The sequence below is a fragment of the Borostomias antarcticus genome (assembly GCF_949987555.1).
Source record: "Borostomias antarcticus genome assembly, chromosome: 1".
NCBI lineage: Eukaryota > Metazoa > Chordata > Actinopteri > Stomiiformes > Stomiidae > Borostomias > Borostomias antarcticus.
The window spans coordinates 48,174,636-48,191,624 of record NC_140234.1 but is presented as its reverse complement, the minus strand read 5'-3'; the positions used below and the strand labels follow the sequence as shown (position 1 = coordinate 48,191,624).

The 16,989-nt window shown below is 45.9% G+C and overlaps 2 protein-coding genes across 2 annotated transcripts; one reads left to right on the top strand and one right to left on the bottom strand.

Annotated features, from left to right (window-relative positions):
* Positions 1-6,229: 6,229 nt before the first annotated feature.
* On the bottom strand, positions 6,230-6,994 carry rnf228 (ring finger protein 228; the record flags this gene model as incomplete). Its single annotated transcript, XM_084441056.1, has 1 exon — positions 6,230-6,994. The coding sequence occupies one exon, from the start codon at positions 6,992-6,994 to the stop codon at positions 6,230-6,232; it is 765 nt and encodes a 254-aa protein (XP_084297182.1).
* A 1,092-nt stretch (positions 6,995-8,086) lies between these two features.
* On the top strand, positions 8,087-16,989 carry sgpp2 (sphingosine-1-phosphate phosphatase 2; the record flags this gene model as incomplete). Its single annotated transcript, XM_084439666.1, has 5 exons — positions 8,087-8,314; positions 8,735-8,896; positions 13,579-13,758; positions 15,354-15,443; positions 16,441-16,989. The coding sequence occupies 5 exons, from the start codon at positions 8,087-8,089 to the stop codon at positions 16,987-16,989; spliced, it is 1,209 nt and encodes a 402-aa protein (XP_084295792.1).

Below are 16,989 nucleotides of genomic sequence, written 5' to 3'. Positions count from 1 at the left end.
TTGCCCCGAGGCCGCTGCGGGACAGTGAAGCTTATATGAATTACTACTTTGCCAGACGTTTAGTCGTAAATTTACGCATGAGCTGTTGGTTAAATATAAAGATATAAGGCCTTCAGACGTCTCACTGATTTTCTCAGCAACGCAACTCCATTTTGACACATGTAGACTGGTCCTAAACGTTTACATCCAACCATTTGGTTCGTTCTCCTTGGTCTCAAGCATAGCGCAAATGTTACACTTTTGTGTCTCGAGGAATTTATTGTCGCTTTAGATTGCGCGGTTCTATACCGAGCCCAGTCTCAGGGGACGTGCGCCACAGCAGGGTGCGACGCCAGGAGAGCTGTAAAGAGAGTCTACTGGCACCGGGTACAGTGGTGTGTCAGGACATTTATTTATCACTGGCCGGGCTGTTAAAAGTATACTAGCCTACACTTCTCTCCATAACACTTTGTAGCTATCTGATGGAGCAAGACAGGACATAGCTTGGCTTTAAGCGTGCGCGCGTGTGTGTGTGTGTGTGCGTATGTGGGCGTGCGCGCGTGTACATGCGTGCGTTGATGTGTGTGTTTCTCACACGCTCAAGGTTTGGCTGCACTGCACACATCGAAGAAGTCAAAGCAGCCTGGCTCAATAGAGGTCTCCAATCAATCAATGTAGCAACGGAAGAACCGAACAGCCTCTTTGGGCACATTTTCTTAGTTTCACTTTGGGCCCGGGCTACAAGATAGGCTTAATAACAGGCCGCGTTCAGAGTAACCATAACTGTTTCAATTAATTTATTTTCATGCCCTTATTTAATAATCAGCAAGGTTTTCAATATAATTGAGGTACAGCCTTAGTGATAGGTGATAGGCAGATAGCCTACGGGAACCGTATTCTTGCGTTGGCCCACGTTTGTTCATTAACTTGAATCGTGATCAATTCTCATTTCAAATCGCTTTACATTTGTGACGCGGGGGACACATGGGACCAAGATAATTACTGAGCGTGTCGCTGCCCCACACAGGTGCGCTTTACCGGATTACCCCGCGCACCGCGGCATAGCAGAACCTTTGCCGGAGAAATCACAGGTTTATGGGCTAAATTGTAATTGAAGCAATAACACTGTTATTAGGGATATAGCAACCATGAATTTTGAATAGGGCCTGCGACAATGAAAGTCTCACATTTGCTGCTTGTGAACTACACACAATCCATAAACCGGGTGGCTCATCATAGTGTTTATTTGTGATATTATTTTCCTCAAGACAACCTACCTCTGCAACTTGTAACCATCTATAAACGCTCTGCTTGATGCTCCTCAGCCGCCACGGGTAGGTAGGTGGGTCACCTTAAGCAAGCACCTGATGCTTAATACGTTTTTCATCTTTTTACCTACTTCAATCCAGTCAGTCACCTGTGAAGGGGACACAGCAGGGAGAACACAACGTGAGTACTATTATACACTTCTATTTACGCGGAAAAGGGGTATCCCACTGGCTAAATTGGAATCAATTAACATTAACCTCTTTTGTGCATTTGAAAAGGCACTTCAAATGTTGTCTTTTTGTCGGAACGCGCGCAGACAATGGCTGGACGTGGGGTAGAAAATAAGCAGGGGAAACAGGGGTCCTTTGACGTGCTAAGGAGACCATTATTCTCCTCCATTGTTAGGATTATATAGTACCGCATGTGCTTATCTTAAATAAATCCCACAAAATAGGAAGAAACCTTTAAAAGGCAGTTCAATCAAAATATAGGCTAGTTGTTGTTGTTGTTGTTGTTGTTAACATATGGCTACTTTTGTCAACTCCTGTGAAATCTTTGGAGCTAGTGATCATTTTCATAAAAATGTATGTGCAATTAACCTACCATTTCAACTTTACATTTAAATTCTCGACTTGACCAAATGTAGGCCGAGGCTATTTACAATATGAGGACACGAGAGAGAAATGATTTGCCTCCTGGAACATGCCTGTCAGAAGTTGCCATGGTGTTTGCATATGGGCCTAACGATCATTTTAACTTTACGGTGATGATTATTTGGTTGATTAAAAATATTTTTTTTTAAATCATGAAAGCAATTTTAATTTAGGTCAACTAGGGGCCTATGGGCACCTGCTTCAGTGATTTATCATTGATCGGTCAGTGATCACTTTTTTTTTTTAAAGATTATCAAATGCACTCTATTTCTTTTCAACAGTATCACAGATCATTTACCCATTAGGATAAGTTTGACTTAAGATAATTTGTTTAAGATAATAGCAAACCTATCGTTTTTTTTTATATTAGGCCTACCATTACTCTCGGTCAGAAAAAAACAATATCAATCTTATATTTTTGAACACGGCGATTTAAAGGGTCAGTGAACTTATTGAAATTGGATATTTCACCTCAAGAAAACAAAGGGAACGAAGAAAAACAGAACGGACCACGGTACATACTTCGGCGGCCTTAAAAGCAACACAGAATCCCCGTATCTAATCCATTACCGGGGACGAAATTCAAAGTCAGAAATTTCTCTTGATGAGAGATAAATTAGTTGCATCAAGTACTGGGTCAAATCTATACATCATAAACATTATCTGTTCAATTATCTTATGATAGAGTAATGATTGAGTCCCTAATGTAGGCTAGTATTAATTCCAATAGCCCTAATGATTCGCAACTCATTAAGTTGCATTAAAATGTCCCTGAACATTTCGTGTTTTTAATCATAAAATAGCCTATGAAAATGTCCATGGACATTGGAAAAGATCATAAATATTAGCCTACATGTTATCACATATTTGGTTTTGTTTTGTTGCGCTGAAATGTAGGCTATTGAGTGTTGAAATCAAGTTCAGCTTTGAACAAATAACTGAAGGTTGTCTTGTCACATGGGAATTAAAAATACTGTACAAACAACCAGAACGTTACTGATCATATATGTGTGTGGATGTAAACGTGTGTGTTGGCTGTTTTGGAAAGATAGGGGATGATGGGGGAGGGCAAGAAAATGACCAGAAGGTCTGGGTCACCAGGCCTGCATCCTAAGAGCTATGCAGGGTTTCAAACTCCATTCAAGCACATTTTTCTCTTGGTATGATATCTAAAGTTTTAGCCTCTAGCATTCCCAGCAATGAAGTCTGCCCTCAGGTGAGTCCCACTGCAGTAACCCCCCCCCATGGGTGATGGTTCACCTCCAGCCAGTTGCAGATTAACCAGCCCCCCATGTGTTTTCCTTCCAGGAAGGGGGTTATGGTATTAGGCAATGGAATGGTACTGAAGTAATAGAATGTGTGTGTGTGTGTGTGTGTGTTTGTGTATGTGTGTGTGCGTGTGTGTGTGTGGGGGGGGGGGGTAACCCAATATGTGGACCTGTTTATGTGAAAATATGCAGAGGTTTTTACCTGAGTGCCAATGTACACAGCCTGACTCTGACCAGCGTTATTTGATGCAGGGGCGAGACTGGCTTGCTTTAAACATTATAGTGCTTTTGAATAAAGCGCTCGCCACACGGTCACTCTGTTAGGCCTACAAGTCGCAGACTGTCTGTATGATGGTAATATGAGCGCCCAGGCTCTGAGGAGGGGGGGCTGACCCTGTATTTGGACTTTCTTTGAACACGACAAGTCATAAGTCTATGACCTCACAGGATCTGGCTTGAAGAAAAAAACAAAATAACATCCCAATCAGTCATCCATGGAAGTGTACTCTGAGTCTGTAGACAATTAAACTTGGATGGAGATAAAGAAATTGTGTCAGAGATAGAGAGGTGTGTCTGAATAGTGGCAGATATCCCACATGAGCAATGCAATGTTACACTAATGTCCTGTCTCATGTCTACCACCAGAGGGCGAATCTGCTCTCCTCTGCCAAGCGTGTTCAATGCATGGTTCAATGACTAGCTGAAACAAACTCCATTTAGAAATTATGTAACAGTAGCCTAAGACATAAATAGCACCCCATCTTCAACTCATATAAAGTCTCTTATATTCCTGACAAAGTCTAAAAAAATGTCTCAATATTAATATCTTAAATATTTATTAGATAGATGGATAAACATGACTATTTTATGATTTTGAGAGAATCAATGCACATTTTGAACATTTAATTATTATTTTTTTATTACTGAAATGTCTTATGTATGTAAAACGACACATACAGAACATTTTGCTGTGCAAATACATAATGCTACTTAGACAACAATGGACATCATCATCATAAAAATCATTAACATCACAAGTTACTCTAGAATAAATACAATATTAAGCTATTCAGATACCCTTTCATTCAAATAAAAGGGCGAAAGTGCATCTTCTAAAGATAATTTAAGTCAGACAGAGTGATTTAGCAGGCTTGGAAGATTGTTTAGGAGAGGTCCATCATCAATGGGTTTGAATGCTGTCCCTAAAGTGAAGCGTGGTTAAAGTGAATGTGCAAGGGCGATAGGTACTTTGATATACCTCTTATCCAAGATATTTGATATAGCTCTTATTCAAGATATTTGATATAGCTGTTATCCATGATATTTGATATAGCTCTTCTCCGTGATCTTATGTCCATCTCCAAAGTGCTTGTTTTGCGTAATAGGCCAACAGGATGGGGTCTGTAGACAGAGCAGGAGTCTCTATTGGCTACTGCATGTATTTTGATTCTATAAGGAATTTACACTTAATAAAGTGTTCATAATACTGTGTCAAAACATTTTGTACAGCTTAAGGTATCATTGTTACACTATAGGTTTTTTCACACTATACCTACAGTCAGTCAGTTTGAGTCAGGCTCAGTTGTAGTTTTTGGTAGCATAATAAGCAGCAACTAATAGCAATAGCCTACTTGACACTGGTAGCCTACTTTTGCATTTGACTTGATACAATACAAACACTGTCTCATTCTGCACCTAAAATTGCTCTTGTTTTATCAAACCAATTTTAACCTTTCCATTCAATTGCATTATCTGAGGTATTTCTCAAAGAAGTCCACAGACTTAGAACCCTGTTTCATCTAGAAAGACACTGACTTGTAATATGCATGAGTATACTGCCCAACAGCAAGGTGATGCTGCAAGCTTGGGGGTTATATATGACTAAAGCCATAAGGAAACCAGCTTCATCCTTTCCACTCCAAGTTGGTGATCCATAATCTCGCATGATTTGACATGACTGAAACCAATATGGCCGCATTTCTTCCCACCTTCCTATTTCTGTCTTGTCCATGATGATCAATGACGCGTATACTGGCATATCATATGAGCAGTGACCGGGCTGGAGGAAGAGGCCGAATGATAGCTTAGATGAGACAATGCGACACAGAGAGGGGGAAGCACACAAGTGAACCAGACTTTGGGGTCAAATACATAAATACACACACTCGAAGGTACTTGGGATGCGGTTGAGTTACTGCACTTCTGAGATCGTTCCATTGGTTTGATTGTACAAGGTGAGCTAATTCAAGCACCTGATGTATTTTACAGTATTTGCAGACTTAAGTGAGGAAAATGACCTGCGCTTATAACATAGGAATGAAGCCAGTGTTCTCTTTTTCCTGTATTTTCAGTTCAACCATGCACATTTAAATAATGACACTGATTATCACACAGCCCTCTGGGTCTGTTAGCAGGTTTGTAGATAGACTATTTACACATCTTGGTTTATAATATATGAATGACTTTTGAACAGTTAATATATTTGATATAGAGGCTTGTCAACTTATCCTAGCTTTGATACAAAATCATTTGTCTCAAAACTCCATGAACTTGACATTGTGAAGTGTATCTCTACAGTGTAATAACATCAAGTGCTTTCTGGAGATACATGAGTGAGCGGACAGTTAGTCATCATACAGAGAGTGTCATTGTGACATAGTCTCTGGGTGTCGTTTAGTGGAGAAAGGTAGCCTACTTGAAACCTTGGAAAGTAAAAGACTTCATATTCAAACCACAGCCAGACAAGACAATTAAAGACCCACTAAAGAGGTTTGGAGTCTCTGTAAAGATGATCGTGTCAGGTTTTAAGCCCTGCTATCCTCTCTTTCCCAGCTACAGTGCATAATGAGATAATCAGTGGTGGCCAATATGGAAGCCTATCGTCCCATGGACACATGAAGGCCTTTAGGTGTTTGCTTTACTGTTAAAAGGCCATTCTGGACATGTTTTCATTACAAAACAAAAAAGGAAGGGAGTGGGGTAGTTGATATTGGCTATACATCAGCTCACACACCCACGCACCACAATAATCATCATCAACCAACATAATTATCATTATCATCAGGCGTTCCTCCTGGAATTATTGGTAGCGGAGGAGCGGCCTGTCTCATGATCCGGTCTGTATTTTAACCAGCAGATGAGCCACGTGACGACCACTGAAAACATGGCTAGGATGCTGGCTACCGACAGACAGATAGGTCCTGCGGGCGAGGGCGGGCTGCTGTGGCTGTGAACGAAGATCAGGCCCATGAACAGCAGAACTAACATGGACAGAAAAGAGAATATCACGCACACGCAGCCCGTGGTCAACGCCACCCGCTTACAACTCTGACAGCTGTCGTAGCGCACGGAGTCCTGCGAGAGGGTGGTGGCCGTGGACACGGTGGTGGAGGGGGTCGCCTGGCTCGTGGACGCCCCCGACGTCTCCTCGCGTCTGAGGGCGACGAGTGCGGGATGCAGCGGCGGCGGGTATGGGGGCAAGGCGTCCTGAGGCAGGGGGTCCGAGTCGATGTAGAGCGGAAAATCCTCCGTCACTTTTGTATTGTTGGGCAGGTTTTGTATCCGGTAGTCAGGCACGGGCGTCCTGTGGCGACATATCGGACAGCTGACTCGCCACGGACGCTCCTCGCGCAGATGGAGCGTGTTGAGGCACTCCTCGCAGAACGTGTGTAAGCATTCCAATATCTTTGGCGCGCGGCGGTCAAGGTCAAAATAATTATAACATATTTTGCATTCGTACTCCTCGTACGGGAAAGCCGTCGCCACGCCCGGGGGCTCCGCTCCGTTTGATGTCAAATCTACCTCTGCCATGTCATCTTTCGCCATTCACATTCTCTCTCAACACACAAAGGATATCACGGACAGATGCTGATGACGGTGCACGCCCCCGTAAAGGAAAACTGTGTCTGTCCGGCGAGTCGTCTACAATAGCCTACATTGTTGATGTGCTATATTTTTTTATAATCCCCTGTCCAGTTGTAAAATCCAGAAGTCTCTTCCTCAGCCTAAATTAGGCTATCCTCCTCCGTTTAAATACTAAACGGTTCTCATGTTATGCTTCGGGAGTGGGAATCGGTGATGTAATGCGACTTCGATGTGTGGTTATCCAGCGAAGTGTGCTGTGCAAAATCCGCAAAGAGAGGCACCGAGACAGGGAGGCGGCGGTGGGCACAGAGATGACGGTTGCTATCTAAAGGTTGACCGAAATACCCCCCTGGTTGAGAGGAAAAATAAATGTTTTCTGTCCTCTTTGGGAAATGGACACAGAGACGACGTTGAGGTCCGTCGCCATCGTTCAGGCGTCGCACACGCACGGACACAAAGGGATGTGTTAATCAAATCAAACAGGCTCAAATTAGGTCAAACGATAGGCTTTGTTCAAAGGTCAAAGTTTGTGATATTTTGTAGGCTAGGCCTACTGTTCATTTATTGGGTCATAGCCTATTTAATGCATTGTTTTTCATTTAAATCACTATTTCCGTTCTCACATATAGCCTACGGCAATGATCTTAGACTGGTGGCTTTTAATGTGTGCTTATAAACAACTGATGTGATCAAAATGAAATGCAAACAATTTTAATGTCAGACCCATTTTAAACCTTGTAAACCTTTACGTTTGAAAATAAAGTCGATATAAAAAATGAATAATTATTTCCCTTCTAACAGACGGACACACACGGCATGTGTGGTGTGGCATGCACCCACGCACTTATACACCTCCCTCACGTAATAGTGCAAAGGCGCAATAGTGCAAAGGTCGATCAACTGGGCGGGCTTTAAGACTCCTCGGAGCTCCAGGTGCATACACCTGTCCCAGGCCACACCTGTGCACACCTGCGTGGTATGGGCTGACAAGTGTCATGATATTCCTTCGCTGCTAGTCAATTCTCCTCAGATACCTTATTTGGCGGAGCTATTATGTGTGCGCTTCTCGCATACTTGCAAGATTCGGAACTTGTAGCCAGGTTTCAGAGGAGATGCGGTCTGTTCCTGACTGACATCCCGCTTCAAGACGCTGATGATACCGAGACACCCCTTCAACAGCAGCGTGGGGGGCCTAATGGTCACACTGTTGGAACCAATGAAAAAAAGGACAACAATTCAAATTACAAATACAAGGAAAATGGTTGTATGCCTACCCGTGATGTAAGTCTTAGTCTAAATGAGTCTAAATGAAGAGTGGTTGTGTGAAAATATGTTGAATTAGATTTACGCATAACTGACTTTTCTCGTTGGGTAGGCTACTGTACATTCCGGTACTGGTTGAACCACCCTCATTATAATCCTTTAACGTCGTTATCGTAGTTACCGTATATTCGTTTATAATTAGTTATATTATTTTAACGTAGTTATTGTAGTTTTTTTTTTATAGGCTACAGTCACATTTATGACAGTTCCAATTACAGCATGCACATTTACGTCAGTCTATCTTTTTCCCTTTTTTTCGAGTTCGTGCAACAATGGGACTAGCAATACTCTATACATCTGAGAGGCATAACGACTCTTCATCGTACTCAGCAGAGTTATCACCTCTAATTGAGGCCTTGACTGCGCTCTCACTCCCAGGTCTCTCGGCCCCAGAGGTATGAGGTCAGGAACTGGCCACTCCACTTCCTGTTCCTGGTGTCCGCGAGTTTGGGACATGAGGTCTTCTACATCAGCTGCCTACCCTGCATCCACTGGAGCCTGGACCCCTTCCTGTGCCGACGCCTCATCAACATGTGGGCTGTGAGTGACAGGCTCCTCAGCCAATCCCGCTGCATCTCGTTAGCCTCAAGTGTCGAGCAGTCTTAGTTTTATTTCTGTCATAAACACAGGTGAAAGCATATTATCTGAAGGCATTCACCATAGACCTCAACATATGCGCTTCAACATGTTTTGAGTGTATGTGTGTGGCTGTCTGTGCAGTGTGCATGTGTATTGTGTGTGTGTGTGTGTGTGTGTGTGTGTGTGCGCACGCATGTGTCCTGGAGGTCACAGATGGGCACTTGTCTAGAAGAACCTCCACCTCACGTCCTGTCTGTGTGACAAAGGACCTCCTCTTCTCCTCTCCTCTCACCTCCGCTCAACCCCCTATCCCCTAGCCTGACCCAGTCTTTCATCCCTGTCCCCCCCACCCTCTCTCTCTCTCTCTCTCTCTCTCTCTCTCTCTCTGTCCTCCTCGGTGACCTGTCCCTAACACCAACACGGCCCCTCAGGCCACCAGACCTGACCCCAGCTGACCGGAGCCCGCTGGCAGAATGAAAGGGAACATGGGGCTGCTCAGAATAAATCATGACAACTTAGAGATTCAAGTGGTACAGTCCTCAATCTCTGTCCGATGAACGGTTGGCTAGATACATGTCCACAAACACCCTGACCCTGATAATGTGTGTACAGCCCGCCCACACACAGACACACGTAAGTGTCAGCATGTTTGTGTGCCCTGTGTGTCCTCTCCTCCAGTACATGGTGTGTGCCCTCTGACTGAACCCCGTGTTTTAGCCCTGGGGCGGAGGGGCACCGTTTTGTGGAGTGAACTCTTGACTGCATTGCACCAGACGCCGGTCCAACTATGGCCCTCCCCTTTCCACTAACACACACACACACACATTCCCTTTTACTCACTCTGTCGCGCGTGCAACACACACACACACACACACACACACACAGTGGTGAAGAAGCAGGCTGTAATTACCCTGTTAGACATTAAAACCTCAGTTCTCCATTCTGCACCTTCGAGTCTCGCCAGTCAGTTTTATTGACCTCATCACTGCTTTGAGGTTTTCTTCTCTGTAGTTCCCATTGGGTCCGTCTGCCCTCAGGGCAAATTGCATTGCACTTCTAAAGCCCTTCTCCCTATTGTGGAGCCGGAGTTATCTAGGGCTCACGCTGTTTCTACACACACTGAGACAGACACACACACATTCACATGCACACACAGACACAGACATAGACAGACACACACACACACACACACACACACACATACATGCAAGCATGTGCACACACACACTCCCTCTGACCGTGAGTTAATGTATTTTATGATGAGAGGTACGCGTTCCTCTGTATGAGAGCAGTCGGCTGGCTTGGGAGGGGACTTGGTTGCTGTGGAAACTCATTGCTCTTCTTGATAACCTGAACATACTGTTGATGAATGGCTTTCCATTTGACCCTCAGCTAAGTCTGTCACATACAATGGAAGGTGTACTGGATGAATGAAACATGATTTATTAGATACGGCATAATAATGTAAAAATCCATGTCTGTGTTCTTTGAGGGTATGACAGATGACAGACATACACTCGCGTGCACGCCCCCCCACACACACACACGCTCCCACCCAACATGTTGACAGATCAAAGTCCAGAGCCACACTGGGCTCCATCAATAAGCTCATTCATGGGATCTCTCCCCCTCCAACACCACTCAGTCTGTCTGACCAGCACAGAGCAGACCCACACTGAAGCCAAAACTGACCATTTGCAACTCAACATACCGGTACTTAATACAGGATTAATGAAGGTGTATTTGTTCACCTTTCTCTCCCTCTCTCTCTCTCTCTCCCTCCCTCCCTCTCTCTCTCCCCCTCTCTCTCAGTTTTATAGTCTGGTTGCTATGCTAACGTTGGGAATAAGACCAAACGTAGGCCTACATTTTATCTCATGCTTGCCATGGTAACCGAAACATTCACCTACCAAGTCCCCATCTTTCTCTCTCTCTCTCTCTCTCTCTCTCTCTCTCTCTGTCCCTCTCTCTCAATTCAGCTCAAAGGGGCTTTGTTAGCATAAGAAGCGTACGTTTACATTGTCAAAGCAAGTGTGAAATAAAAAATACAAATGTACAATTTAAGATATAGAATAAGGAAATATATAGACAGATCTGTATACAGTATATATAGTACACAGATAACAAAAACATATTTATGTACAGTATGTCTATAACAGTCTTTATGGTGGGTGGATTCCATTGGTTGTATTTCCTGTCACAACAGCTCACAAATCTTGCTGCCGTGTTTGCATATGGCTGTACTTCCCCCAGTTTTTTGTTATTAGACACGTTTTCAAAAATATTTGTGGGCGTTTGTAATCTGTGGAAAGTATGTATCCCTGATGTCTTGGTACAGTTGGCAGGTAGTTAAAAAGTGCAGCTCGGTTTCCCTCTATTTCTGTGTGCAGTGAGTGCACAGTCTTTCTTCTCTAAGGAGCAGGTCTGTCTGTGGAGGCTCAGTCTGTCTTCTCTAAGGAGCAGGTCTGCCTGTGGAGGCTCAGTCTGTCTTCTCTAAGGAGCAGGTCTTCCTGTGGAGGCTCAGTCTGTCTTCTCTAAAGAGCAGGTCTGCCTGTGGAGGCTCAGTCTGTCTTCTCTAAGGAGCAGGTCTTCCTGTGGAGGCTCAGTCTGTCTTCTCTAAGGAGCAGGTCTGTCTGTGGAGGCTCAGTCTGTCTTCTCTAAAGAGCAGGTCTTCCTGTGGAGGCTCAGTCTGTCTTCTCTAAGGAGCAGGTCTTCCTGTGGAGGCTCAGTCTGTCTTCTCTAAGGAGCAGGTCTTCCTGTGGAGGCTCAGTCTGTCTTCTCTAAAGAGCAGGTCTTCCTGTGGAGGCTCAGTCTGTCTTCTCTAAGGAGCAGGTCTGTCTGTGGAGGCTCAGTCTGTCTTCTCTAAAGAGCAGGTCTTCCTGTGGAGGCTCAGTCTGTCTTCTCTAAGGAGCAGGTCTTCCTGTGGAGGCTCAGTCTGTCTTCTCTAAGGAGCGACCTTTCCTGTGGAGGCTCAGTCTGTCTTCTCTAGGGAGCAGGTCTGCCTGTGGAGGCTCAGTCTGTCTTCTCTAAGGAGCAGGTCTGCCTGTGGAGGCTCAGTCTGTCTTCTCTAAGGAGCAGGTCTTCCTGTGGAGGCTCAGTCTGTCTTCTCTAAAGAGCAGGTCTTCCTGTGCCTGTGGCGGCCTCTCATGATGGCGAGGCTGTGCTCACTCAGTCTGTACATAGCCAAGGATTTTTGGGATTTTCTTCAGCGCTAAGATATTCTGCCACGGTGTGTTCTCTGTTTACGGCCAAATACCATTCTAGTTTGCTGTTTTTTGGTTGATTCTTTCCATTGTGTCATCTCTCTCTTCCTCTCCCATCTCTTCATTACTGTATTCATGTCAAGCATAGCCTAATATTCATCCTAAAAATACACTACGCCCCACCTCCTCCCCCTGGCCTGCACACACACTCCCACTCCCGCTCTCTGTCTCTCTCTCTCTCTCTCTCCTTCCCTCTCCCCAATGACAGCCACTCATTAAATATACAAGGTTGAGCTCTAAATGAAGCCCAGGCAGAGGTAGGCTGCCCTTGTCTTTTCCACCCGGGATGGCATGATTAGGATGGGAGAGAGAGTGTTACACACACACACACACACACAACAAATTCCCTGTCTGTACACCTCTGTAGCGTGTGTGTGTGTGTGCACGCGCGCTTGCGTGTGTGTGTGTACACGTGTGTGAGAGAGTGCATATTTGCGTGTGTGTGTGTGTGTGCGCAAAGCCTCTACAGAGCGGCTTAGCATCAACTGAAGACACAGCGTCAGTATGCTGGTCTGGCTGGATGGCTCCAGTATTAAGTAAGTAATTAAGTAGGTGGGTAGGTAGGTAGGTAGGTGGGTAGGTAGGTAGGTGGGTAGGTGGGTGGGTGGGTAGGTAGGTACTGTAGAATGACAGACAGATGGATAGATACTGTAGATAGATACTGTAGATAGATAGATAGATTGATTAATTGATAGATACTGTAGATGGATGTAGGGATGAGTTTTGGATGAGACTGTGACGTGTGCGTGGTGGTCAGTCTTAATGAAGCGTGGACAATCAGGCAGGACTCTTATTTTGAAGTTTCCTCCTCGGCTCCCACGGTGGAGAACATGGAGGGAGAGAGAGAGAGAGAGAGAGAGAGAGAGAGAGAGAGACGTAGAACCACCACACATTGTTTATCATCAACTATAATCTCGCTGCACGCTACACCAGGACCCCTCTGTAAAAGAGACCTCCGTCTCAATCTCAATAGGACTTCCCTGGTAAAATAAAGGTTTAATACAATTAAAAAAAAAAAAACACTGTGAACTGGCATTGTAAGAAATGAAAAGAGCATGCAACCCCACCCTGGTACTCAGGGTTATAGTAGAGGATCGGTCAGTGGCTGAACTCTCTCTCTCTGCTGCCGGCCCTCTCTGCCCGTCTGTCTCTGCTAAGATTCCAAGGATCTCCGTAAATGTCAAAAAGACATATGGACGGATGGTGGAATTCCACTATTAAAAGATCCTCTGTCCCCCTCCTCTTTCCCTTCCTCCGACCCCCCCCTCCCCCCCCCCCCCCCCCCCCCCCACACACACACACACACTTACTGGTAGAACTACTTGGGTTTCTGCCACTGAGTTGATTTAGGGACTGAGGACATCTCCCCTCTCCCTGCAGCTGGTGATGTACATCGGCCAGGTCCTGAAGGATGTCCTCAAGCTGCCACGCCCCCTGTCGCCGCCGGTGGTGAAACTGGAGAGCCGCGTGGATGCCGAGTACGGCCTGCCCTCCACCCACGCCATGGCCGCCACCTCCATCTGCTTCACGCTGCTCCTCAGCGCCACCTCCAGGCTGCAGGTAGGCGGGCGCGCACGGCGGGGGGGGGGAATCTCTCTGGACTGGCGGAGCGTGGAGCGGACACCAGCGGGGTTCGGTTTGATACCCAGGAGGCACCATAGCCCAGTTTTGAGTTACCACATCAATTGCTCCAATGCCAGTCATTTCCGCCAATGTGGTGGAAGTAGTCGGTGAGCTATGTCCGAATGATGACCGCAGCCTCGCCTGAAGCCTGGAGATTCTTAGCTTAGTGGGGCTGACGCACAGTCTTCCTAGTTCAGTTCTAGGTTGATGTTACAGTTACACTACATGAAGGATAGTTCACTTAACTCTTGGAAACAAGGCCAGCAAGAAGCAAGATTATCGGTGCATCAAAAGGCAGGTAGGTGTGGCTATGCTGTCCGTCTCCGAGTCCTGTCTGACCTGTTGGACAATGGGCTGGGAGGGGCGGAGTCGCCAGTCATCATCAGTCACCGTTAGCCACACCCACCCAGCTGCTGTTTCTTCCCCTGATAGACTGTCTTGAGTAAATGACTGTCAATCTCTTTCTCTCTCTCTCTCTCTCTCTCTCTCTCTCAGCTCTTTCTCTCAGACCCAAACAGCAGAGAACTCAATCAGTTACCCCAAAGCCGCATTTGACTCTTCTGAATGACACAACTTAGCTTCCGCTTACAACACACTATTAAAAAACTCAAACTGGAACATTTCCACAGCAGTATTACAACTTGTTCGCAGGATTTGTTGTTTTTTTGCTGCAGTTCCAAAACTGCTCCAGCTTCTGGATTAATGAACCAAGACCCAAATGCAGAGGCTGCATACTACAGAGGCAATACTGACAGTCAGTGAATGGGCACACATATCTATGGATATGTAGTGGACTGCTGCAGCGGTCTGAATGGCCCTGGGGCGACTTTTAAGTTTGTGAGATGGGTGTGTGTGTGTGGGGTGGGGGGTGGGGTGGGCGGGGGGGGTGAGTATGGGTCAAAGGTCGGGACAGTCAATCACAGAGCGGCCCCCTCCGCCCAAGTGTCCTTTGTGTCCATTCAGAGGGCCTCCCTTCATGAACTCTCTCTGAAAAGGCTTCCAGCTGCCAAGACAGGAACAGACACAGGAAAGGAGAGCAAGAAGGAGGGATGGAGGGAGAGGGAGGGAGGGAGGGAGGGGAAGGAGGTCAATGAATAAACACACACACTGTCCTCTCACTGTCATTGAAATGGAGGGAAACAAAACCATCAATAGCTAGTATGGCAAGGGGAGATGGAGAGACAGACGAGTAAAAGGAGGGATGAAGGGATCCATGCATCAACCTGGTAGAACAGAGGGTTGGCAGACTCTTGATTAATGATCTTTATCCCAAAAAAAAGAGATAATTAGACGTCTCAAAAGCAAAAGAGAGATGGTGAGTGTTGAGGAAAGCTCGTCCAGATTTCCGCCACCACCCTGGCTCCATGTCACCTAGATTTTCAGAGAATGTCTTATCAGAGAATGTCACAGTGTGTCCTTGAGTGTGTGTGTGTGTGTGTGTGTGTGATTGCACACTTTTGTGTCTTTACCTGTGTATCTGTGTGTGCGTGTGTGCGTGTGTGTGTGTGTGTGTGTGCGCGCGCGCGTCCCAGTTCCAGTTTGAGGCTGGTCTGCTGGTGGCCGTGGTGCTGTCTGGCCTGGTGTGTCTCAGTCGTCTGTACACAGGCATGCACTCTGCTCTGGTGAGTCCCTCTCTCCGCTAACCGTCCAAAGACAACTGTATAAAACATTTCAAAGGATTTATTATTCATTTGTCTGTCTGTCTGTCTGTCTGTCTGTCTGTCTGTCTGTCTGTCTGTGCATCTATGTGCATATCAACCGAAGGCAAAGTTTCATTGAAAACGCCTCAGAATAGACAGTGCCCAGCATAACATTTGAAAGTTACTTAAGGATAACTTATTCAGCTTTGGATATAATAGAATAGGAAATGTATTTGCCATGTGTAACAAGTACGGGTACAGGTACATCGGAATTCTTGTAGTCTCAACGCCAGACCCAATAGAGTTATTTGGGTGATACACTACGTAAGCTACGCTAACTACGTTACTGCATGCTGCAGATCTCTCTATGGGTCTGGGACACTTCTGGTGCTCAAATCCTGGCAATTCATTGTTTTCTTAGGAATCCCTGCGACACCAATCAGTAACAACTTTCACGATCAGGCGCTCCCACCCATAGATATGCCCCGCCCATCTGACCTGGGCTAGTGACACTCATTTGCTACTACGACCTGTCACTCTTTCAATTTTGAACCGTCGATACGCTCTCAGAATACCAGCTTGGGCGGCGAAGTGGCACAGACTATTATGTAGTATGCGGAGCGCAGCGGTTCAATGTAATATTTGAGTCTGGAGAAAGACTAAAATTCTTGTAATTGCTTGTCTTTACAGTATCTATCAGTGCTAATCAGTTCATCATTCCAGGAAGCCAATTAAAGGTTCCCAAACTGGCAATTTACTATACTATCCGTTGTCTAGCAGTCTTATCAGTATCATCCTTATCTACTTATCCCATCCGATCATGGATGAATATGTCGGTATCCATGATGATGATGCTTTGATAAGGTATTTGGGACCAGGGTAGATGGTTCCTATCAAATTGCATACAAATTATGTAATGTGTAAGTGTTATTCTGTTGTGACTGTCTAACATGAGTATTGATCTTTCTTCTGCTTGCAGGATGTGATCTGTGGCGTACTGATATCTGCTGTGGTGCTGCGGCTCACCTATCCACACTGGGAAACCTTTGACCTCCTCCAGCTCACTAGCCCGCTGTCCCCCGTCGTAGCGTTGGTGCTGCCCTTCTTCCTGAGCTACACATACCCAGAGCTGGACCATTACAGCACCACACGGGGGGACACCACCATCATCCTGGGAGTGGCTGCAGGGGCCTCTGTGGGTTACTGGGTCAATGAGCAGTTGGGGGAGACATTTGAGCCCGAGGGCATACTGCTACCTGTTCCCCTGCCCACTCTCACTCTGGGGGCCCTGGCCGCGGGCACCGCCAGGTCTGTGTTGGGTGTGGCGGTGTTGGTCGGGACTCGCCAGGCGATGAAAACGGCGAGCCTGCGGGTGCTGTGTTCACGGCACAGAGTGTCTGTCAACAACCGAGAAGCCAGGAGAAGGAAAGATATTGAAGTGCCATATAAGTTTGTCACATACACGTCCATTGGCCTGGTGCACACCATTGTGCTCAACAGAGTTTTTATTGCGCTAGGACTGCTATGA